The following is a 25,727-nucleotide window of genomic DNA, read 5'->3' on the forward strand; positions in this document are numbered from 1 at the left end:
AGCCACTGAATATCGAAAGTAATAGTTTTTGTAAAATAAAAAAAGTTTGAAGCCAATATTTTTAATTTTTGAACAAATATTTGAGTCGAAAGTAAATTCTTACCAAGTTTTAGTATTGTTTTTTTTTAGGTTATTATTTTTTGTAAATAAAACTGTTGACTAGATTTTTCTCAAAATTGTTTTGATTGTTCAAAACAATATTTCTTATAAGTAAAAATTAGCCCAAAGCCCTAATCTCAAATTTTTGAAAAGATATTTGAGCCGAAAATTAATTTTTATGAACTTTTGTAAAATTTCTTTTAATTTTTTATTTTTTTGTAAGAAAATTGTCAATTGGATTTTTCTCCAAATTTAAGAAAATGTTGAAAACAATATTTTTCAAATGACAAAAATAGTTTAAATCCAATATCTCAAATTTTTGAAAAGATCAATTTAATTTTCATCAACTTTGAGTAATGTTTTTTTTTGGTTTTTGTTTTTTATAAAAAAAAACTATCAATGCGATTTTTCTCAAAATTTTACCAGATGTTTAAAACGTTATTTTTTGTTGCTCAAACTGTTTTTGGAGATAAAATCATTTTGTATTCGTATAATTTTCGAGGTGAAAATTTTTTTTTTTCAGTTTGTTTTTATTTAGTTGCATGTTTTTTTCAAAAAATATACTTCTTTGATATCACGTTACAACATATTATAAAAATTTAATTCAAGTCTCTAGCGTTTTTGGTTCGTAAGATATTTAGGGTTGACCAAAATTTTGACCTTTTTTTAAACTGCTATGGTAAGAATACCAACCAAGCAATTTTTTGAGAGCCCTTTTTGCATCTTTCTGCTTTATTTTCTGTATAACAAAATTTATTTGAAGTCGATAGACCTTCTGGTTCTTGAGCTATGGACGATGAAAAAAACGTCGCGAACGAGCACACGTACGCACAGACATCTTTCTAAAAATCTTTTATTTCGACTCTAGGGACCTTTAAACGACGATTAATGTCAAAATTTTCAATTTGACAAAGCGGAACTATTACTATAACTTAGTATAGGAAGTTAAAAAAAAATAGGCTTCGCAATAGTCCTTTGAGGACTAGAACCTAGTGACTTACAACAATTAACCTTTCCTCTGTGGGAGTAATATTTTCAGGGACTTACAGGTTTAAGCCAAATCCGAAAGGCTTATTAGAGAAAGCATTTTTCATGACAAGAATTACTCTTGGAGAATTTTTCAATTACTCGCAACAGGCAATACTCGTGACAAAAACTTAAGACGGCAGGGATTGAACCCCAAGAACCCTGGCATCACAGTCCAATCCACGTGTACTACTACTACTACTACGCCTTACCCAAATTAGTGTCCATAAAAACGGCTCATTCAAGGTGAGGCACTTATCCTGGTCTTAAAAGAAAAATGCCAATTTTCAAAATAAAAACTTTACAGACTTTGTTAAACTTTAAGCCAAACAAATTTTCTGAAAATGCCAAAACCAAAAAAATAAGTATTTTAAAATTTATTTTTTTATTTTCTTGAAAACAATTAGTTTCTGAAGATAAAACAATTCAAATACATATAAGCATTTTCAATGTTCAACAAAAACTGTTCAATAAATGTCATGTCATGTTATGGGCACCTGTCTCTTAAAATCTGTCATTATTTGAAATTTAACAAGCTGGAACAATGCCTTTGACAAAAACGGAACAAAACAAGCTTCAAAAACGGACCGAAATTAACTACAAAAAGTGTGAAAATTGTACAGTTCGAAGAATCAAAGTATTTTCAGGTGTCATGGAGAATCTTCTCATCAGGCATTTGTAAAGAAATTTAAGCCGTTGGGGCAAGTTAGTAATGAAAAAAATGAAACAGTGTGCGTCACTCAAGAACAACCGAGAATATTTCTGTTGTAGCCTCGAAAAGCATCAAAATGATCCGTTCTTCGTTCTTCGAAAAATTATCTTAAGTGATGGGACCTATTTTAAGCTTAAGTTAATAAGCTCAATTTCACCGCATATAAGAATGAGTTGAAAATTCCTCTTATTTTTTATTGTGACTAAGTATTGCGATGTTTGGGTTGGAGTGACTTTATGATATTGGACCTTACTTATTTGAAAATAATGCTGCTGCAACTGTCAAGGTTTAAGCACTACCGAGCTATGATTTATTATTTCTTGCGACCAGAATCAGAAAATGTTTAATATCAGAATAAAAGCTATTACATGTAATTTCGTCAGCTCGTGTTTGGGCTAGGTCGACAGTCTTGTTGAAGTAAGCTAGGACCAGGTCCCGGTTGTCATAGCACATAATGATGATGATCAGGACAATTTAAATAATCTTAACTATCTTAATTTCGTTAACTTCATTCCTAAAGAAAAACTCTGTTCAAAATGACTAACAGCTCAGCTTAATAGAACATTTAATCTTTTCGACATGTCTTCGTCATAAATCCTGCCTGTTTTCATATAAAAAACTCTGTGATATGCACGTGCATGTCACATTATCGATTCTCAGGAAAACCCTCAGGCATCCATTTCCTCATTAATCGACCCAAAATCAATGACTAACTAATACCACGTGCTGCTGCTGCAAAAAGGAAAAAATAAAAATAATAAATTCCCTGGAGAAAGTCAAAATGAAACAAAACGAAACAAAACTCATTGTTTCCGGGCCAGAATAGAAATAATAATAATAATAATAAATAATTTCTCGCTCCCTGAAAAAAAACTCATATAATTGAACCTTCAAACAAAAACACGCGTGCCATTAAGTCGGTTCGGCCGGAGTTGGAGAGCCTTTAAATATAGGTTCCATTGGGCTATAAGGGAAATGTGCAAATGGCGTTTAGATACTTTCCTTAGAGATAGCATAAGGCCTTATACGAGAAGTGTGACAGGGGTCGTCTATCCATATACGTACTCGTAGATATAGCTGAAATCCCAAAATACTTATAAATGTTAAAGAGCAAACACATTGGCACACACACACACACACATATTATATTGAGACGAGTGTAGGTACTAGGTATACTAAAAAGCATATATGACCGACCATGATGCCATATCAGGATATGGGATATCCTTTTCTTTATCTACCTATCTATACTCTGTTGCTTTTGCTGTACTGACTAAATGTGTATATTGAAAATCATGCAAGCTCACTGAGACTCACACATTATATCCCAAGCCATCGACCCGGTCCCAATATCGGCTCGGCATCAGCATCGACATTGGCTCCAGTATCGGTATCGAAAAAGGAAACAACAGGTTGCGGTAGTTATGGCTCTCTATAGCTCTTTCAAGAACTTCGTAGTTGGGAATTTAAAGCCGAAAATTCCGTCCAAATTGATTTGTTAACTATACCTACTATCTCTCTGATATGTGTGGTGGATGGATGTGTGATGGCTAGCGTCATCTGCGTTACACACGTATTCGTGATGTAGTTCGTCTTCTGGTCCTTTTACGATTTGCATGAATTTTTGATTATCAAATAGGTGGGAGTTGTGGGGAAGAGTTGCGGATTGAACCCAAACAGCTCCCCATCAGCCTAACGAACGGCCGACGACGCCAACCAAGAGGCCTTAGTTTTGAGAGGTTTATCCCATGGATAGGATCCCAAAGATGGTCATGCAACAAATGAGGGGACGAACCATATCACCCAACACCGACCCTCTGCCGACCCAAGACCCACCCAACACCCCCAACGACCGACCGACCGACCGTGGCAATATGGTGGTGCGGTTGTGTATGTATAATTTATGATAATAGCTTTGAAGGTATCCCCTTTAGTGTTGTCAGTTACGCATAGCAATCAGGACATGAGCACCGATCAATTTTTGATACATTCAAGTGTTATCCTTCAAGTTAGGCAAAACTTTGCCTGAGAAACATACAAATGAGGGTATTATTGGGCCTAAAGTTGAGTTAAGTTGAGTGAATGTATGTACATATATATGCCGTGTGTGTGTGTGTGGCACGGTGTGTGTGGCTGGCATAAGGATATAAGTAGCATATCCTTTTCATGGAATAAATAAATTAATACATAATGTTTCGATGTCAAAATCCTGCTCAGGTTTTTTTCGTCCTTTTTTGTATTTGCTCATAAGTAGGTATGTTGTTTTTCTTTTTTGGCTCTTTATTTATATTTTTTGAAGCTGCCTGCTGTTGCTTTATCACATCGGGTGTCCCTCATGGGTTTCGAAGGGATTTACTCCTAAAATATGTAATAAATTGCGGGGATTGTGTGTAAGCTTGCAAAGTGTCGTTTGGAATCGTTAAATGAGATTTGTTATTAGAAATTATTTTTCGTTTAAATAATATAGCAGTCATCAGTTTGAGGAAGATTTTAAACAGGAAAAAAAAGAACAGAAATACATAATTCGATTTAGAATATAGAGGTTTGTGTTGCAGACCAGAAGGGCTTATGATTCAAGGTTTAAATATTTCTTACGGAAGAGTATTTGTTGATGTGCGAGATTGTAGAATTGTTGGAATTGAGTGAGACAAAAATTCTTTTAAGTAATGAAATGAAAGATTAAATGTTTTTATAATCAAGCGAGATGAATGCGGAGGACACTTAAAATCTGTATATTCTTTAAGGTCTTAAATCGATTGGGGATCATAAGCCTAAACTTGATGCTTAACGTAAACAAAATGTTTTAGGTGGCCTATCATAAGATCTTGGTGTCTAAATGAGATCACTTCTTGAAAACAGGAAATTTTTCTTACAAAATTATAGTTTGATGCTTCTGTTGCTTCTTAGGTAGAACTTATTTCTCTTCTGTGAAAATAAACGTAGCAACGTGCAAAGGGAGAGAGGGGCTTAAAGAAGTTGATGGTGCACTTTGGTTTTGAATTCCTAAATATTGCAATGACTGGAAAATCAGGGTATGGTAAGGCATACCACATTCGTGAAGTACGACTTAAGAACCAATCTCTGTACTTGAAATTACGACCGAAGTTGGGCTCGAGGGTATACTGATAAGCAATGAGCATTCCTAGTATCGCGAGTATTACGGTTAAACTATTTAAAGGGGAGAGTGCAGCTGGCTATTTCTCATGAGCATAAACCGATAAAATAATGTTAAGAAAGGATGAGACAAGACACTTTACTACGATGTTGCAGCGTTGAAAATGATCCTATGATGGTAATATCACCAATTAATTTAAATGCTTTACCTTAAATGCTGTCCAAGAGGCTTAGGTAAGTTGCAGGAGCACCAGCCCAGAGACAGGAGTTATACTCAAGTCTTAGATGTATATCACTTTTGTAGATAATAGCCAGAACAGAGGGGGAGAACAACTTTTTGCATCGCCTTAAAAAACCCAAACACCTTGCAGAATTTTTGGTGACATCGCATATGCGTTCCTTCCAAAAAAGGTCGTTGGTGATACACATACCGAAACTATCGAGATGGTCAGTGCAAGTGCCATCCATGGATAATGGAAATGGGGTATATCTCACTTTAAGGATACAAGACAGCGTTGAGTTTTCGACGCATTAAATTCCACCCAGTTTTTTATGCCCCATGGCACAATGCTGTTTAGGTCGGAATTTAATAAGCTTTTTATATTTTTTCATTGCAGTTCCACATTCGAAGAAGAGGGATCTGAGTCTGAAACCAATATGAAAAGCTAAGATCATTGATAAAAACGAGAAAGATTGTTGGAGATAGAACAGAGCCCTGGGGCAGATTTGTTTTGAGTTTCAGACTTGAATTCATCCAATACCACTTGTATTGAACGATCCTTAAGTTAATTACTAATTCAATGAAGAAGGCATTCATGAAAACCGAAAGCACGTATTTTCAATAAGAGGGTCTGATGGGAAACCCTTTTAAATGCTTTGAAATATCAAGTCAAATAATCTTACTTTCTCCAAAACGATGCAAACTGTTCGATGAGGTGAACCATGAAATTACCAGTGGAATTATTGCTGCAAAATCCGCATTGGTAGGTAATTAAAGGGTGAGGAAGATTCGCCTTTTTTTGGGATATGTTGGAAAAATGTTGTTTTTTCATCCGCTCGTAACGATACTTGAGGAGTAGAACAGATGAAAAAGCTTACGCAATGATTTTGCCAGTGTTTAAAATTAATTTTGAACTTAACTGCACAATTTGTTGCGAGATGGAAATGGGCCTCAACACTAAATACGATTTTGAATAAAAACCCGGATCAATGTTATCAAAGATCTCAAACAAAGAGAAAATCTATGAAAGCAAGCACATTGAAAAGCTAGAAATCACCATTTCCGAACTGAATGAGAAAATTGAAGAAATCAATCGCACAGTTATCGATATCACGACCTACAAGACCCATCTCCAACAGGAGAATATCGAATAGATCAAGTTCCAAGATTTCAAGTCACATGTCGACGCAATTTCATATTCCAAGAGCCAGGTTATCTCTCAAATAGATGATGAACGTACCCGACGTTTGGCGGGTCTCTCTAGCCTCGAATCATCTCTTCGTCCAGTTAAAATCAAACTGGATTCAGTCCGATTGCAACTCGAAGAAGAATATGAAGGCCGTATCAACCTGGAACGTCGGTTGGCCAAGGCAAATGCTGATGCGGCACAATGGCAATAAAAATATCAAACTGAACTCGTTAGCCATTAAGAAAAATGTGAAGAGTTGCCTCGCAAGTACACCGTACGCATCACTGAGCTAGAAGAACATATCGAATCATTGATTGTTAAGGTCAACACATTGGAGAAACAAAAGTTTCGCTTCCAAAGCGAGATTGAGGTTTTGATCATTGATTTTTGAAAATCCAACAACTCTTGCCTTGAATTGCAAAAGACTGTTGTATCATTGGAGAAGGTCAATGTTGATTTGAAGTCTCACTTTGAAGAGATCATTAAATTATACGAAATCTCACAACGCGACTTGAGGAACAAACAAAGCGAATTGTCCAAAACCGTCCATGAATTGAAAAAGATTCGCGATGCCAACGGTCAGCTTGCTCGCGAAAATAAGTAATTGGGAAGTTAGTTTGGCTGATGGGTTTGTATAATTTTCCAAGAGTATCAAGAATGTATCTTAAATTAACTACAGTTAGTTCGAGATAAATTTGCTTGATCTAGGCTTTAGAATCGTTTATACCAAAAAACGATCAAAGATTGTCAAAAACTTGATGACACACTAGAACGAGGAAGATTGATTATAATTTCCATGTTTTGTTGGTTCTTTTGTTAAACGATTTCTATTTGGCTTTGCTTGATACTCATCAACCCATTTAGCCTTTATGGAATTATATCTTTGAATCTTAAATGGTTTAATGAAATCTGATTTATAAATGACCTTCACGAATCCCATGCAAGCAAGCTAAAGCTATAAGTTATTTGATACTATGTACATTTTCGAAAAATACATTTTAGGAACGCAAGGCTGAGAAACAACGCCCTCAACGCTTGGCTTCTGACTTCAGTCAGTTCCGCCACGATGCTGAACGAAAAGAACGAAGAAATTGAGGCCAACCGGTAAGTTTTTTAATATTATTTATACATTTTAGTTCCAAAATAATTCTCTGAGCGGACCTGTGAGGGGCGGCGCTGAGCGGCAAAGGTTATTAGAAAAATGTGTTTTATTGAAATAGGAAAAATTTAAATTTGAGGCGTTAAGGAAACTAATGCAGAAAATAAGTGTTACAAAATTCTTATAAAACACACACATTTTAAATTTTATTATAAAAATGTGAACTGAATTGCAATATCATTCGCAAAATATTTAAAAATGGAACGTATGCGTTGCAATGTTCCTAAAGTCTCGAATAATTGATGTAATAGTGCAATATTTCTTATGTCGTGACAAAATAAATTTTTTGAAAAATAGCCCAAAACTATTGACTTTCAAAAATAGAATGTATCGTAGATGACAATTTTTTCACACTTTGTATGATACCGAAAATTTGGTAAAAAAGCAATACAGTACATATTTTGAAGACAAGCAGATACGCTTGAATGGAACTAGTTATAATAATATTTAAACTTTACATGGGATTGGATATACATTTTTTTCTGTTTGTTAAATTGTTGGTGGATTTAGAAAACAATTTTGAATAATTTAACACCAAACATAGAATATTGAGGTGTTTAAACATATTACGAACGTTAAGAGTAAAGGCTGTTGCACAGCACATTGGTCTTCAAATTTTGAATATCAAAATGGGAAGTAAAAATGGAGTTCCACATTCTTGATGTTAGGCTGAAAAAAGAATATCTATACTCGATAGTACGTCCAAAGTTAAACTGATGAATATTTCAAGAAAAATATAGGTTAAATCGGGCTTATAACTTATAACTAATATTTAGTTTTGAATTTTTAAAGGTATAAGTTAGAAATTTAATTTTTTTTGAACATTAACATTTAATCTTACGAGGCCCATGTTGCTAGAGATCGTTATGCAAGATTTTGTGTGTTGAGTGACATTAAAAAGGTTAGGTTAGGTTAGGTTAACGTGGCTGCGGATTTAGAATCCACACACTTAGGCCAAGAGAAAGGCCCGTTGTGATACCACATGAATCTAGAGAATTACTTCTAACTAAGCTAGAAACCCTGGTAGCTATTAGCTTTTAAGTATTGTTTTGTACATTTATGTATAGTTCAATAAATAATAATAATAATAATAATACTTCTAACTAGTCGAACCATTTTGAGCTTTTAATAAAGCGAAGAAGATATTTGATATCCTTTTTAGCTAGTTCACTGGGATTATCAAAAGAGTAGTCCCCCAGATGAAGTTTGCGTCTGAGTGAAAGAGCAGGGCAAGTGCATAAGAGATGAGAGATTGTTTCCTCTTCTTCTTCGTTTATGCAGCTCCTACAGAAGTTATTTGAGGCTACGCCAAGTCGTATTGCGTGTCTGTCTATAAGACAGTGTCCTGTAAGGACACCTATAAGGGAGCTAATATGAAGTCTGCTTTGAGATAACAAGTCTTTAGAGCGCTTTAGGTCCAGTGAAGGCCAATATGAGTTTTGTGGCTGCGCATGTTGGTAAGCTGTGCCACCTAGAATTTGCTATCGCAAAAGCTGTTTCTTTTAGCATAAGTTTACATGTAGCTATCGGTATACCTATCTTCTCCCTTTCAGGTGAAATAGGTATGACGGTTCCTTTTTTAGCGAGTTCATCGGCTCTACAATTACCTGTCATGTCTCTGTGGCCCGGCACCCAACAGAGGTGAATGTTAAATTGCTGCGCCATCTCCATAAGAGACGATCGACAATCGAGGGCCGTTAAAGATTTGGTCGAGACACCGTCAAGGGATTTGATAGCAGCTTGACTGTCCGAGACGATGCGGATATCAGAAGTTGATATCACGCTTTCTCTTAGCCAGGAGAGAACCTCTTTGATCGCTAAAATTTCCGCTTGAAAGACGCTACAATGATTAGGGAGGCGGAATGAGATGCTTAGATTAAGCTTTTATGAGTACACACCACTACCAACTCCCTCATTTGTCTTGGATGCATCTGTATAAAAAGACATTAAAAAGCTTTAAGACCAATGTATTTATGCGAAATACTAGGAAATATTGTTGAAAAATTACTAATTCCTAAGATCGACGAGTAATCAAAAATCCTGAGTTTGACAATATAGTTTTGAATCGAACTATGAAAATATGAATATGTTGTTGAAACGTGTATTACCCAATTTTTAATATTTTTTTTTTTGATACCCAAAGCTAAAAACCTTTTTATCGCAGTATGTTAACAATCAATCATTTTTGAAAAACTACAATATAAAATTAAATTTCTCTATAAAAAGTCCCATACCAAATAATTCGTCTATAAACTAAAAAAAAAAAGACTGTTTTTAAAATACTCGAAATAAGTTTATACTTTCGGTCAAAAAAATTTCCAGAAGCCATACACAGATGCAGTAGATTTCAATGTCTAAACATTCATGTAATATGTGTATCTAATGCATCCCCGCATCCTCCTCAAAGAAGATAATTTCCAATTCAAAGGACGACGAACGAGGAACTCTCAACAGAAAAAAAAAAAAAAACAAATAGAAAAATATAAAAACTCTAACAGACAAAAGCTCTCAATATAGGATAAAGCATCCCGAAAATGGAATAACAAAGATACAACAAGGTTTAAAATATCTTGCCACACTTACCGAAAGCAGGAGGCTCCCTTTGTTGCTGTTGATGATGTTGTTTTTGGTCCCTCGATATTGTTGGCGGCAAAGGCTGAATAGAAATAGATGCAGCAGCAGCACCACCACCAGCACCAACAACAGAAGCAGCAGTTGATGATATTGGTGGTGTTGGTGCAACAGTTGTTGCTGCCACTACTACTGTTGCCATATTTTTATTATCCTTGCCATTCAATTCGACCAGTGATTGAGCTGCAGTCCATTCTAGTCGCCCACATAGCATCCCATTTCCACTGGCCGTTTCAGTGCCGGTATCGCTGCTGCCACAATGGCTTCTAATGCGGTTGTTGCCAGCAGCAGGATCTACCACTGATGCTGATGCTGATGCTGATGCTGCTCCTGATGCTCTTTCAACATCCTTGCCATTGAAATTGCTCCGGTTAGTGCTTTTGAATTTGTTGTTTTCTATTGATTCTACTCCACGTAGTCCTGCAGAATGGGTATTATCCTGCTGCTGGTGGTGCTGCTGATGTTGTGGAGTTCGCCGTTCGGCTTCGCTGTTGTTGTGCTTCCTGTCATTGTTTTTTTTGTTGTTTCCATACGAGATGCTGGAGGAGCTTTGTGCTGCAACGGAAGCCGAAAATTGATGATTGGGTGACTTTAGCAGCTCCACACGGTCACAATCGAGTGTAAGGGCTGTCTGGTAATGTTGATGGTGGTGCTGTTGCTGACTCTGACTCTGATGCTGCTGCTGGTGTTGTTGATGGTGGTGTTGGTGATGGTGGTGGTGGTGAGTTCCGTTGCTGGTCGGTTTCTTTACAATAAAAATTGTTGCTTGCTGATTAAGGACTTCATGGCTTCGACTTTGGTGCTGCTGTTGGTAATGGTTTTCCTCATCCTCAAACGCCCTTAAGTACACCTCGGCCTCTTCGAAATCCCCACCTGCCAATGCCGATGATGCTACTACTGCACCTGCTGTTGCTTTCGATCTGCCCCCAAAAATATATGTTGCGTTCTTGGCTTGAACATAGTCCAGTGGCATTTTTTTTTTCAATTCGAAATAGATAATCAATTATTTTTTTAGATTTTAATTTTTTTTTGGAAATTTTTTGAAAGTTTTTTTAGATACAAAATATTTTCATATTTTTTTTTTTATAAATAAATTGTTAATTTAAAAATTTGATTGTTAAATAATTTGTCCTTAAGGTCGAAAATTGCTTTTGGAGAATATTTTAAAATTTTTTTTTAGTTTCTAAATTTTTTTTTGAATTTTGAATTTTGTATCCTTGGGAATAATTATATATTTTTGTTTTTGTAATTATTTATGTTCACAGTTATGTATATATTGCTTTCGTTGTTTTGAGTTTATTTTGTTTGTTTTTTTTTTTGTTATTGTTTATATTTTTTATATATATTTATACATTTTACATATTTTAATTAGTTTTTTAGTTGTTTTAATGCAGGCTGAAAAAATATGAGAAAATGGAAAAAAATCTATAAGCAAGTTGTTGCATTTAAACTAAAATACAAATTTAAAAAAATATATATATACAACGATTGTTGCATGTATCCTTGCCAACCGTTATTCTACAGTCGCATCATGAACACCACAGAGAAGCATTATTATTATAAATGGCATGGCAATGTGGCGCGGACGCAGAGACACGGGAATAGAGCGAGCGGAACGCAAAGCGCGTATTGCTTTTCAGCACTTAATTAAATTTCCTAATTTGGTTTGAGGTATCATCATTAAAAATTAACGCAATTCGAGAAGAGAATCATCATCAGCAGAGCCATTACGTGCGTTGGTTTGTATTTGTACTTTGAAAAAGGACGAGGGTGGTTTGGTTTTATATACGTTTTCCTACCTACCAAGTATAAAAAGCTATTGAGAGTCCTGAAGTTGTTGTTGAGTGATAGGTGGATGTGTAGTGTGGGTGGTTGTATTTGATTCAACCATCATCCAGGGGTGGAAAATATACATACATACATATATACAGAGAAACTCAATTCGCATTATTCACATAAATAAATCGCAACTAAAATGTTAGTTTGCTATTCGTTAAAAATTCAATTAAAATTTGTCCATGGTGACGAGTCCTTCTCTGTGTCCTTCTGGTATAATTATTATTATCGTATATACAATACAGCTTGTCGGGTTTGGTATGGTTTATTGACTGTGAGAGGCAGTTCATAATTTTAAAGGGTTTAGAAGGAACATTAGAGTGCTTTTTGTTGTTTTGGAAAATAATATAAAATACAATGAATTACATTTAACATTGTTTTGGGAGTGGGGAATATAAAAGAAAGGTAAACAATGAAACAAACATTTTATAACGTGTACGCTTTTAAAAAGATATGATTTTAGGCTTGTTTTGTGGGGTAAAACTGGTTTGTTGAAATTTAATTCAAATTCTAGTTCATAAATCCAATTTGACAATCTTGTTTATAATAAATACACTGATTTGGGTAATGTTAACGGGTTCAAGTTTGCATGTGTTTGAAACGTGTCACTGAAAAATGGTTTGGGGAAGCCGGAACCATTAGAAAGTGATATCAGTCCATTTAAAGTACGGAATTGGAGGTATTGGTTCTTATAATAAATAACTCATGAAATGAATTCCAATATTTTCACATTATTTCGAATACAGCTAAGCTCATATAATATAGTGCTTAAGATTAAAACTATACTCAAACTTATTATAAAGTGGTAAAGTTGAATACTATGGTTTTTTCCCTAGATTCAGCTTAAAATGTTTGTCAATTAAAGTTGCAATAGTTACTGACAAAACATGAAAGATTGGTGTTAAACTAAATTTTTGATAACTCTAATTGAACAATCAAACAATAAACACATTTTTTGGTCATAGTGGTGATGATTTTTTAGAAATGCTCAAAATCATTGAGTGAATCCTAAAAATTTCATAATTTCAACAGGTTTTAAGTTCAAAATTATTGTATTTATTTGCGCAACAGTTTGTTTTAAGCAAGGAGCAGAAATTATGTCGCTATATTGTTACTGATATATTTGTGATTTTGTAGAGGATACTAATAAATAACTTAAAAACGTCATGCTTCTTAAAGTATTTCAACCGAAAACCGAACAAACACACTCAAAAATTGCCGTTAAAACGAGGGTTTTTGAGTCAACGGATCGATTGAAACAATTGTCAATATGAAGCAAGTGTCATCATACAAATACTTGGAAAGTCTTCTAATAAGCCAAAGTATAACGTAAGATAATATGTTGAAAATACCATTTCTTTAGCTTTAAAGTTTGACAAAAACTAAGGAAATAAATGTACAAAATTTTTGTTAAATATGTACACTGGAAAATGTAACTTCGGCAAAGATTACATTGTGGTCAATTTAAAGCAGTGCTTTACACTAGGGCGTATATATGTACTTTTTTCAATTGTTCTTTAATATTAATAGTACTTTTTACAACATTTAGGAATTTTAATTAATAGGTCCGCTTAATCGTATTTTTTATTTTCACGAACTGGCACTTTTTAGACATGTTTGGATGTTCGTTCCGATGCGTGGAATCTCAGCATAGTTTGCACAACTACAGAGGCATCAGTCTTCTGAACATTATGTGAACGTCTGAAGCCGTTTGTCAACAACCTGACATCTCTTTATCAGTGTCGATTCAGACCGGGAGAGTTCACCCTTGACCAAGTATTCACAATACGGCAGATCTTGAAAAAAAAACCAAGGAACTTTAATTCGAAGCCCACCATCTCTTTATCGATTTTAAGGCCGAGTATGACAGCATCTATAAAGAAGAGCTCTACAGAGCAATGTTTAGTTTTGGCATCCCTGTCAAACTTATCCCTTTGTACAGAATGACGATGAAGAATGCACGCTACTCTATCAAGGTCGTGAAAGATCTCACCGATGCATTTGATATCAAAAAAGACGATGCACTATCATGCGACTTCTTGAACATCGTTCTTTAAAAAATTGCGCAAATCTCAACCCTCAACACTAGAGGAACAATCTTCCAAAGGTCCATCTAATTACCATATACGGATTGGAAGATCATAGCGTGAAGTCAGTTAAGCGTTTTTGAGCATTGCCTCGAGAGCGGAGAAGTTGGGTTTAGTGGTCACTCAGATCAAGACCAAATATATGCCTATCATCAAAAAAGGACATTTAACAACGGCGTCTTGGACAAAACGTCACCATAGACATCTATAACTTTGAGGTAGTAGAGGACTTTCTTCCATTTAATTGTGTTGAGCGACGAAGCACATTTTTAGATCAATGGGTATGTAAATAAGCAGAATTGTCAAATTTTTAGTGAATAAAAACCAGAAGTATTGCAAGAGCTACCAATGCATTCAGAATAAGTCACAGTTTGGTGCGGTTTATGAGCTGGTGGCATCATTGGACCATACTTCTTCAAAAATGATGTGGATCGTAAAGTAATTGTGAATGGTGAGCGCTACCGTGAGAGCTTGGCTTGCATGACATTTTAGTTCAGCCCGATTCAAATGACTTATTGGAAGACAACATTGAAGCATTTATTAGTGAGATACCGGGCGAAATTTTGGAAAGAGTATGCCAAAATTGGACTAAGCGGAGAAGGCGCAGTCAAGGTCAACATTTGCATGATATAATCTTCAAACATTAAATTACATGGACCGTATCGATCCAAATAAAGATTTTATGCTTTTTTATTAATTGTATGTGTTTTTTTTTAAACTTTCCTATAGCTTTAAAAAAATCTTCCTATATAAGACATTCTTAATTCCGGCTTTATGGTGCTAAGGCCTGGACATTTTTAAAGAAAGATGAGAGCGTTTTAGTGATTTTTGATCCCGTCTGCATTGATAGAAGATTGAGGAGAAGATACAACGACGAACTGTACGACCTGCACAGTGAGACTGACCTGGTTATAAATAATAAATAAATTGGGTGGCGCAAGAGTCCGTTTGAGAACTAGGGCCTAGTGACTGACAACTCTCAACAATTCCTGTGTGCGAGTACTGTTGTCAGGGATGGAAGGGACCTACAGTTTTAAGCCGAATCCAAACGACAAATTTGAAAAAGCACTTTTCACGACAAGAATTACTCTTGGAGAATTTTTCAATTCCTCGCAAGAGGCAGTACCCGGGAAAAAAACTTTAGGTGGCATAGGCAGGGATCGAACCTAAGACCTCTGGTACTACTTCTGCATAGATAGAGAGTGGAGGAGAAGATACAATGACGAACTGTACGAGCTGTACTGTGACACTGACCTGGTTAAAAGAATTAAAGTCCAACGACTTAAATGGCTGGGTTATGTAGAGTAAATAGACATCAACGCTCCTGCCCGGAAGGTCTTCGAATCCAATCCCGAGGGACGGCGCAGTAGAGGAAGACCAGGATTCAGGTGGCGCACGCAGGTGGAAGAAGACCTCAACCAACTCGGTGTGCGAAACTGGAAACACCTTGCTAGAGACTGAGCCGGCTGGATACGCATGTAAGTAAGTAAGGATGCTCGTTTTTTAATAAAAGGAAATTAGCAATTTAGTAGTTAGAAAAACGAAAAGAAAAATTTAAAATGTTGCAATCCATTAGCAAAATGCTAACTAGCAAATTATTTAACCTTTAACAATAGGTAATATACAATTTTGCCTCAATATTTGTAAGTCACTACCTGTTGCGCAACAAACATCTGAAATACTCAAAGTATTGACATAACAGTAGATAACATTAACATAGATCCTGTAATTTCAAAACGGAATCAAAGCTCGTAATTTTATGAAAAAAATAGTAGATTCACTAACTTCAAACTGGATTTAAAAAAAAGCACCAAAAACCTGTTTAATTAAAATTTGTTTGTCTGGTTTTAGAGAAGTCTTACATACTTAACATTGCTATTTTAATAAAAATTATATCATTTTTTGTCATAAATTTTGTTTTTGGTGGAGTGAGAGTGTTTTTTTTTTAAATTTATTCCTTGACTTCTGAATTATTTTTAAGAACCTACTAGTAATTCTTGAGGACATAAAAAACGACTAAATTCAACCTTCAAGAAACTAGAGCTTTAAGATAGAAAATCTGGACCAAAAATTCGTATGCCCACTGTCTTCTATATTATTCAATAGGCGCTTTTGTTCATCAGAGCATGTACGTTTTTATTCTATTCTATTGACTTGGATTCCTTAACAAGCTAAGCTACACAAATTCACTGTTTCACTTGAGATAGTTTAAGATGTTTGCATGTAATACTACTTGTTGTGTATAGGAGCAATTTTTCTGCCATTCTGTTGTAGCTTCAGGAATGACACCCTTGTGTAGCATTAGAACATCACGTTCTTCGAGTATATGGTCTTCGTCTCGTTCAAGATTCAAGAAGCTATCAAGATTCGAAATTGTAGGCAGATAGGTTAATTTTCATACAAATGTACGGTTCACAGTTCACAGAAAAGAGACATACAACATCCATAATCTAGAACAAGGATCATCAGGTATCTTCACTCAATACAAAAGTTCATATCACATTATACTCGCATCATCCTTTGCACGCGGTAAGCATGAACAGAGAACATGAATAAATGAATGAATTGCTTTTGCCGTGTCTTCTCTCCCACACTCACCTACAAACATTATAATGAAAAAACGCTTAAAAATAGATTCTTGACTGGTATTAGTGTGTGAATCAGAGACAACAAAAAAATGAAAAAGCTACTATATCGCCAAAATAACGGTACGTAGTCGTATATAAGCAAGTTAAGGAACCATGTTGGTGGGTCAACGATTCATAAAATCTTCAGGTGGTTTTTTCGCAAGACTGATTTTTTTTCTGTCCTTTTTATTTCTGTTTGTTTTGCTCGAAGGACCAAAAATACAGTAAGTAAGTTGTAACAAACAACCCACGAAACCAACCCACAACCACTCACCCTCTTCTTAAGGATTTTATACATATACATATTTGTAGATATACAAATTCAACTCTAACTCTTTAACTTGCCGCATCATAAACTTTGAATCTCCGAAACTATCTTTATTTTAATACACAGAGTAAGTATTCTTCGTTTTCTTACAAATGATCCTTGAAGACATCATCAGGATTAGCCATTAGTTTGCAACAACAGTGGAAAAGGCCAGAAAACGATTTTTCCCACTTTTTCCGCTCACAAAAGGAACAAAAAAAAAACAAAATAGAAAAAAATATTGGCGCGGCAGCCATGCTTTTTGTGTCTGACATTATTATCATAGGAAATACACTCACTAATACCTTCACAGATGAACTATACACACACCCATACACACCCACATACACACGCACACCAGTTGTGTAAACAAATAAAGGACTTTCACGTTGCTTTTGTGTTGTAGCAAACAAGTGTTTTCTCTCATCATTATTTTTTAAACTTCTCGAAGTTTTGTGAGTGTTTGTGTGTATATTGGTGTGTTGGAGAGTGAGTTAGTATGGTGTGAAGTCTGTATGTGGGTGTATGAGTCCTGTGTATCCTTTTGGGAGAAAAACTCTTAGAAAAATCTTACATTAACTTTTTTTTTTTAATTTTTTTCTTCTAAATGAAGACAAGAGCTTTTTTTCGGTGTGTTGTTTTAGGAGACCAAATATCCTTAGATCAAAACACAACCACTATCATAATGACACACTCAGGAAACGACAAAAAAAACGGTCCACAAAATTCTATATCCTCATTGTTTTGGCTTTTCCTAATGTGCGAAGGTCTTTGCTGCCACCGCCATGCCACCGTTACCGATACCGCTGAATATTCGAGTTTTAGAATTTTCGAACTTTCCACGGCCTGTGCCTCACTCACGTAATCCGTATCCGTTTTTCCTTTATAACAAAAACCAAACCTCCCTCTCCTCTCTTTCCCTCTCACACTCACTCTCTCGCTTTCTTATTCGTTCGCAAAAATATCGGTTGAATAACACTTGCAAATATCTTTTGAATCTTAGAAGAAACCAAAACTAAAAACACACACTATGCAGATATCATCTTGAAAAACCAACCGTTTTTGACCTATTTTACGTTTCGAAAATACTCAAAAACACTGATTTTATGTTAGAAAATACACTTTTCAAAATGGAGGCACCATAATATTATATGGAAAATTTGTGTAGGCAAAGAAAAAATTAAAAAGAAAAGGACACTCACTGCAGCAGTTAACACATAGAATATTTTTATTTATTCACAACTCTCGAGATTTGTTCCGCGCGGTCTCTTGCAATTTTACTTTATTTCTATTTTTTATTTTTGACGTTTCGTCACCGTTAATTTTTCATCGTCCGGTCGGTTAAGTAGTATTTTTTTGGAAACAAACAAGCAGAGTTATAACTATAGAGTTCAGTAGGTTTTGTTGTTGTTGTAGGTGACAGGATAATAATTGCACAGGATAATCGAATATAAGTTTAACATTGTTTTATTTTTTATTTGTATTTTACAGTTATCTATATGTACGAGTATTATTATTTTTATTTTATTGCAGCAATGATTTTTGTGTAAATATAAATAAAAAAAATTGGAAAAATGTCGTCTGCAGTTTTGTCCTGGATGTGCGTCAGTTTTTGACGTACCACTCCCTTCTACTGATATTAGCGATGCCCGTTATGTTATGTTGTTACCCCTTGGTTATGTGATGGCTCTATGCACGCACACTTGTTAGAGCTTCGTTTCGTTTTCGTGTCGGCGTATCGGTGTTTGGTTTCAGCTTTTCTCATCTGTACGGGTATGAATAGAAACTATACAGTTTATTTTTGAGTTTTGTGTTCTTTTTTATTTTTCTGTTCTGTTGTTTTTGTTGGGGTTTTCGGTTTTGCTAAGGGTTGCTGCTTGCTGCTTTTGGTTGTGCTGTTGCTCGCTGGCTGATTATGGTCTTGTTGCTCATAGTTGCTGTTGCTCGAATATTGAGTCATCACAACCACCAGTTAGCCTGATTTGGGGGTGCGCATGACAGGACCCAGCACACTTGTGCATGCTGGTTCGGTGTATGGGTGTGTGCGGAAAGTTGCTTTTAGTGGTTTTCGAGCAGTGGGTGGTTGGTTGGATTGGGTTGGATGGTGCGATATTGCGATGGTGCGGCGGGTGAATTGAATGCATCCCTTGGTACCTACTTGTCGTGTTCTGCTTTTTCTTGTTGTCCTTCTTATTTTTCTCATTTCTATATCTGCAGAATCTCATTCTCATAGTTTTTAAAGTTTTTATTCACCTAATCGAAGTTTTAATTCCGGAATTGTTGTTGTTTTCCTTTTCAAGAATTCCATTCACTTCCTCAGCCCCCTATTCACCAGCAAAGCTGTCATCAAAAGCTGATGCAGGAGGTATATGTAAGGTCGCCCTTTTTTATATGAACAGCTTTATAGCTTTCACCAGAATAGTGGTGATTTGTGTGATTTTGTGTGTTGTTTTTTATTTGTTTGGTGTTTTTGTTGTTGATTTTGTTGAACTGAAATGCACACACATTTTATTTTGTTGAGGGGAAAAGTTTGCAGATAGGACAGGGCATCCAGCTGTAGCTTAAACCTCCCTGAATCCTATATCCCGTTCCACCTGTTTTTCAGCGAAACGATGGGTGTTGTATGAAGTGGCTTAGGGGATGAGGAGGGAAGTAAGGGGGGAAGAAATCTGCTTATGACAGTCTGTTGCATATGAATATTGCACAGGTGGTAGATAGGTTGGTGGGCAAGTGGGGTACAGTTGTTGCTTCTAATTTTACGATCCAATCTTCTCGTGTATTTTGTGATAGAAATCGTTTTAATACCTAAAAATTGTATTCGAGGAAAAGAGATTTATGCACATACAAACGACGATGATGATGATTTTAATTGCTGCTGAATCAACGTTAAGTCTGAGTCGAATGAACTGGAATTTTTGCGGTGAAGAATTTTTTTTTAATTTTCTTGAGAAATTCATTGTGTTTATTTGTTTTTCTTTTAAAAAGGAAAACAATTATTTTGTTAAAAGAAATTCAGGCTCTGTTCTCTTTAAGAGAAAAGTTAACGAAATCTCTTTAATTTTCTTAGAAGTACTCGAAACTTAAGCGATAATACTTTAGAAGAAAAATGTTTGGTTTTGTAGCTTTTAGTCTTTAAAGAGTTTCATATTTAATTGACTTCTAATAATGGCAGATATGCATTAGGGTGTCCGGGAACGAAAACTTTTGATTTCAGAAAAAAATATTGCCTACATTTTTTTTTAAATACAAAATTAAAAAAACACCCTTTGACCCTCAAAATATTTGTCATTAATTACTTTTTCCTTGAATGAATGTTAAAACAAAAAAAAGTCTGCGACAACCTACACTAATAACTTGCTTAACAGTTTATGGGTCTCGTGTTTTGTTAAAAAAGTTGTCATTTAAATTATTCTTAAAAATTTAAAAATTATAAACAATATTTTTGATATAATGAAATAGTTTGATTCCTACTATTTTTGTTACGGTTTGAAAGTAATATTTTAATTTTTGAAAAGATGCTTGAGTCGAAAATCATTTTATACAAACTCTTATTATTTTTTTAGGTTTTGATTTAAAAAAAAAACTGTCAATTCGATTTTTCCCAAAATTTGAATGAATATTTACAAAATCATTTGTTTTAAATAAAATTAGTGGGGAACCCATAATCTCAAGTTTTGAAAAGATATTTTAGTCGAAAATTAATGTTTATCAACTTTTAGTAATGTTTTTTTAACTTTTTTATTTAAAAAAAAATGTCAATTACGTAAACTGAAAAAAAAAATATTTGTCAACTCGAATATTTTACGAACAAAAAATGATTTTATCTCCAAAACAATTTTTTGCAATGAAAAATAACGTTTTAAACATTACGTAAAATTTTGAGAAAAATCGAGTTCACAGTTTTTTTTGCAAACAACAATTAAAACATTACTCAATTTCGACTCAAATATCTTTTCACAAATTTAAAATTATAGCTTACAACTTATTTTATCTAATAAGAAATATTGTTTTGAACATTCTTAAAAACTTTGAAGAAATCGAATTGACAATTTTCTTACAAAAAATAAATAAATTAATATAAGTTAGTAAAAATTGATTTTCGACTCAAAGAACTTTTTAAAACTTTGAGACATTGGCTTTAAACTAATTCAATTTTTTTTTTTAAATATTGCTGTCTAAATTGATTGACATTTTGAGTAAAATCGAAACCTAGGAAATAATCAATAAAAGAAGGTAAAATTGGTCGAAGGTTGATTAATTAAGTTCCTCGCGATTTTGATATCACTTTGATATCAGAAAAATACTATTTATTCAAATTGACACAGGGGCGTTCTTACGTTAAGTAAGAGAAGGGCGCCAGCAAATTTTTTTACTGAAATCAAAAAAAGGAAAATGCAAACCTTAATCTAAAGGAACAAAGAGAAAAAAAAATCGGAGATCGGCTTGATGAACTCAACTTGTATTGAGATTTTGGCCATCCCGCTGCCCACTGGATTCATTTCAAGGTCACGACCATTCCAGTAACTGCATTCAGCAACCCCCATTTTCCACCTCGATACGGGCAGAAGTTGTGAAACTTAAAAGATGCTTCTTTTCAAAACTCTACGATAAACTATAAAAAAAGGAAGGAAAATTATTACACGTTCGGATCTGTAACTAAATTTGAAATAGGATTCGACTCAACTCTAAGTTGTTTGAAGCTTTAAAGTCCATTCGTCCATCTATATAGTTTGAGTTACCATTAATTTAAGTAACAATTTAAAAATTTAAGCAAAATTAAAGCAAAATATAATTTATTACAAATTATTAACTTTTATAATATTAACTTCCCATAGGAAGTTATTGTAATGGGTCCGATTTGTCAAATTGAGAATTTTGACATTTCTCGACGTTTCAAGGTCCCTAGAGTCGATATAAAAGATTTTTAGAAAGATTTTTGATCGTGTGTGTGTACGTACGTTCGTACGTCCGTACGTTCGCGACGTTTTTTTCGTCGTCCATAGCTCAAGAACCAGAAAAGATATCAACTCCAAATAAATTTTGTTATACAGATAATAAAGCAGAAAGATGCAGAAAGGGGTGTCAAGAAAATTGCGTTTGTGGTTTTTTTACCATAGCAGTTTGAAAAAAAGGTGAAAATTTTGGTTAACCCTAAATATCTTACGAACCAAAAAACGCTAGAGACTTGAATTAAATTTAATATAATATAATGTAACGTGATACCAAAGAGGTATATTTTTTGAAAAAAATCTATCTAACGGTTTTTTTTCTAAATCAATAAAACTGAAAAAAAAAATTTGTCACCTCCAAAATTTTACGACTGAAATATGATTTCATCTCCAAAACAATTTTCTGCAACGAAGAATAATGTTTTTGACATCTGATAAAATTTTAAGAAAAATCGAATTGACAGTATTTTTACAAAAAATAAAAACCTAAAAAAATATTAATAAAAGTTGGTAAAAATTGATTTTCGACTCAAATATCTTTTCAAAACTTTGAGATATTGGCTTAAATTTACTTTTATCTTTCAAAAAATCTTGTTGTCAACATTCAATTAAAGTTTGAAAAAATCGAATTCACAGTTTTTGTACAAAAAATTAAAAACCGAAAAAAAAATTAACAAAAGTTGGTAAAAAAATTAAAAACCGAAAAAAAAATTAACAAAAGTTGGTAAAAAATGATTTTCGACTCAAATATCTTTTAAAAACTTTGAAATAATAGCTTCTTACCAATTTTTTCTTTTAAGAAATATTGTTTTCAACATTAGAACAAATTTTGAGAAAAATCGAATTGACAGTTTTTTTACAAAAAATAAAAACTTAAAAAAAATGTGTAAAAGTTGGTAAAAAATGATTTTCGACTTAAATATCTCTTCAAAAATTTTTAATATTGGCTTCAAATTAATTGTGTCTTATAGGAAATATTGTTTTCAACATTTGGTTTAATTTTTAAAAAAATCGAGTTGATAGTTTTTTACAAAAAATAAAACACTAAAAAAAACAATACTTAAACTTGGTAAAAATTTACTTTCGGCTCAAATAGCTTTTCAAAAATTAAAAATATTGGCTTCAAACTTATTTTATTTCACAGAAAATATTGTTTCCGATCAGTAATTTTTATATAAAAATCAAACAGTCCGTTTTTTCATAAAAAATAAAATCTACAAAAAATTGTACGCAAATTTGCTAAAAATTGATACGAAGACATATAGATAAACTTTTAAGTAAGACAAATCGACAGACGGGCTGGGAAGTCAGTGTGGGTGTTACCCCAGCCTCTTTTTAAAATTTTAGCTTGGGTCTTAGCCATTCTCCATTCGGAGTGACTTCTTATGTAACTTTTCTGCACCCATTCAGGGTTGGTTTCACTTCCATTGAAACCATTCCATCAACCAATGTTACCTACTAAAGAAAAGTAGTTTTCGCCACTTTACTGAGTGAAAGAACCGATAGACGGTTAACCACGGTCGTCCCGCTCTCACGCAGTAAAGTGACAATTCTTGAAAAGTGTGTTTTTGTTTTGGAAATAAAATTTCCGCAACAAACTGGTTCTACTGGTTCTTGAGCTATGGACGACGAAAAAAAACGTCGCTAACGTACGGAAATACTAACGTCCGCACACACACACGCACATCAGGGACTTTGAAAAGTCAAGAAATGTCAAAATTTTCAATTCGACAAATCAGAGCGATTACAATAATTTCGTATGGGAAGTTGATATATATCGTCAATGTGCCACGCAGAAATGTATAAGATTATTTCATTCATGAAAAACTGGTCTGTATGGGTACAGGTGTTTTAGAAGCTTGAAATTGAAAGGTTAAACATTGTTTAAAATTTTAAAAAAATGATCAGTACCCAATTAATAATTTTCAATACACATAATTATTAAAGCGAACTTCTACCTGTTACTTACTGTGAAATACCACATCAATTGATCCTTTAAAACAAAAACCCTTTTTTTTCCTCACATTCAATACGAAAAACCGCGATTAATACAAAGAATCCCTTCTTGAAAAACCATAATGACTCCCCCCAATTACTGATGACATCAAAAGAAAATATTGTGCATATGGAATCGATTTATTATTGAGCTCTCCATTCATCCCCTTCCCCGTCAAACCCATCGAGACTTATTACATAAATTGCTGCAAATTCGCAAGAAAAATTATAGCAGACCCAACCCAACCCTATATTTTGTAATATGGAATCGCAACTCTCATTTAAAGTCATTAACTTCTTAAGGAAAGTTTATTGCCACCCTCCTCCGCCAACCCGCTTTGATATTTTTGTGGAAGGGTAAATGCTGGCTCCCGCAATGGTTTGCACTCATTGAGCACTACCAGTCGTCTTCGTCGTTCGCTGATGATTACTTCCTAATGCATAACTATATGTATGCATGTTTGTAAATGTGTTATGCATCTTGCATGCCACAAATTGTTGCTGCATTAACAGCAAAGTACCACACCGCGTACCACCTTTTGCAAATGTCGCGCACCACCATTCGACAGTCTAATAACAGACATAAACCAATACGTGGAATAAATTTGCCTCTTACAAGGACTTGTTGCTGTCCCGCTGCACAACAGAGTGCATTTTCGACAACGCGCGCCTCGCCGCCGTTACCCTTAAAATCGTACCACATGGAGCATTGCATAAAGGGTTTGAGGGATGATGTTGTGATGGCAAGGCAAGGACTCTCTCTCTCTCTAAACCATACTACCTAACCTACCTACTAATGCACTGATGATGGTCGGTGGCATTGGCGACAGCAGCGAGCAGCGGCAGTGGCAGCAAAGTTTAATGAGTTCCTTTGTTGCTTGTCGCAATGACACATGCGAGAAACACCTCTTTTGCCCCTAAAACTTGTCGTATAGAGTATAGAAAGTCCTCCAATGTGTGTCGTCGGATGTGTGAGACATGTTAGCATGCTTTGGAACCAGAACTAGAACCAGAACTACGCTACTGGCTGTAGTTGTAACAGGTGATTAATAACTTGTTTACCGTTATATTTCATCATTCCGTTCGAGTGGGTGATGGGCGTAGTGGCTGGGATAGGTGCCAGTACCTATATTTACCATCAGTATAGTGCCAGCCCTTTTTTATAGCCTCTAGGTAACAAAACATCGACTATACGACGACGACATAAAGTCGATGGGTAGGGATATCGCCTAGTTGAGTTCTCATGTTGAGTAAGGCACACGGCATATGTATATAGGTACGCACCCACTGTGAGCAATCTGAAATCGGCCAAAACCCCCCACGGGGCTTGTATACACATCAAGTTCCACCACCATCCCCACCACAGCTACTACCACCTCCCGAACTAACTGTCAGCTTTGTGACAGTATCTATAACTTTGGGGCAATAATTCCTTAACCATTTCCGTGACACACAAATAAAAGTCACCGGATGTGGCTGGGTTTGCTGTGCTTGTTGTTTCGAGGAGAATGCGATTTTTTTCATTTCGGCTGACAGGAGACAGATAAGTACTTTGGATGGAAATATTCTTCCTTTTTTTTTTGGGTTCGTTTCTTCGTACTTAGGTCACCCTTATTAATGACACCGAAATAAATAATTCACTTAAATTGATATTTACCCCCTGCTGTCTGTAGTGTGTCGTCTGGGCTGGGGTGGAAATAAGTGACGTTTTGTTCGAGGATTTTATTTTCTTCAAATATGTATTCTTTTTGATTTTTGTTCCTTGGAGAGTCCTTG

The 25,727-nt window shown here is 34.7% G+C and overlaps 1 protein-coding gene across 2 annotated transcripts in view; it reads right to left on the reverse strand.

Moving 5' to 3' along the window:
- The window catches only part of LOC129946269 (homeobox protein prospero), a 92,496-nt gene extending 73,210 nt beyond the window's left edge, over window positions 1-19,286 (reverse strand). The window contains exons 1-2 of one of the 2 annotated variants that reach the window (XM_056056400.1): window positions 18,210-19,286; window positions 10,103-11,545 (exon numbers count right to left, since the gene is read on the reverse strand). In XM_056056400.1, coding sequence (XP_055912375.1) covers window positions 10,103-11,123 — 1,021 coding nt within the window. In that variant the 5' untranslated portion in view covers window positions 11,124-11,545; window positions 18,210-19,286. Of the gene's footprint in view, window positions 1-10,102; window positions 11,546-18,064; window positions 18,186-18,209 lie in introns of those variants that run through there. The other variant, XM_056056401.1, reaches the window with a different exon arrangement.
- Window positions 19,287-25,727: the final 6,441 nt, after the last annotated feature.

This window comes from Eupeodes corollae, chromosome 2 (genome assembly GCF_945859685.1).
Source record: "Eupeodes corollae chromosome 2, idEupCoro1.1, whole genome shotgun sequence".
Taxonomy (NCBI): Eukaryota; Metazoa; Arthropoda; class Insecta; order Diptera; family Syrphidae; genus Eupeodes; species Eupeodes corollae.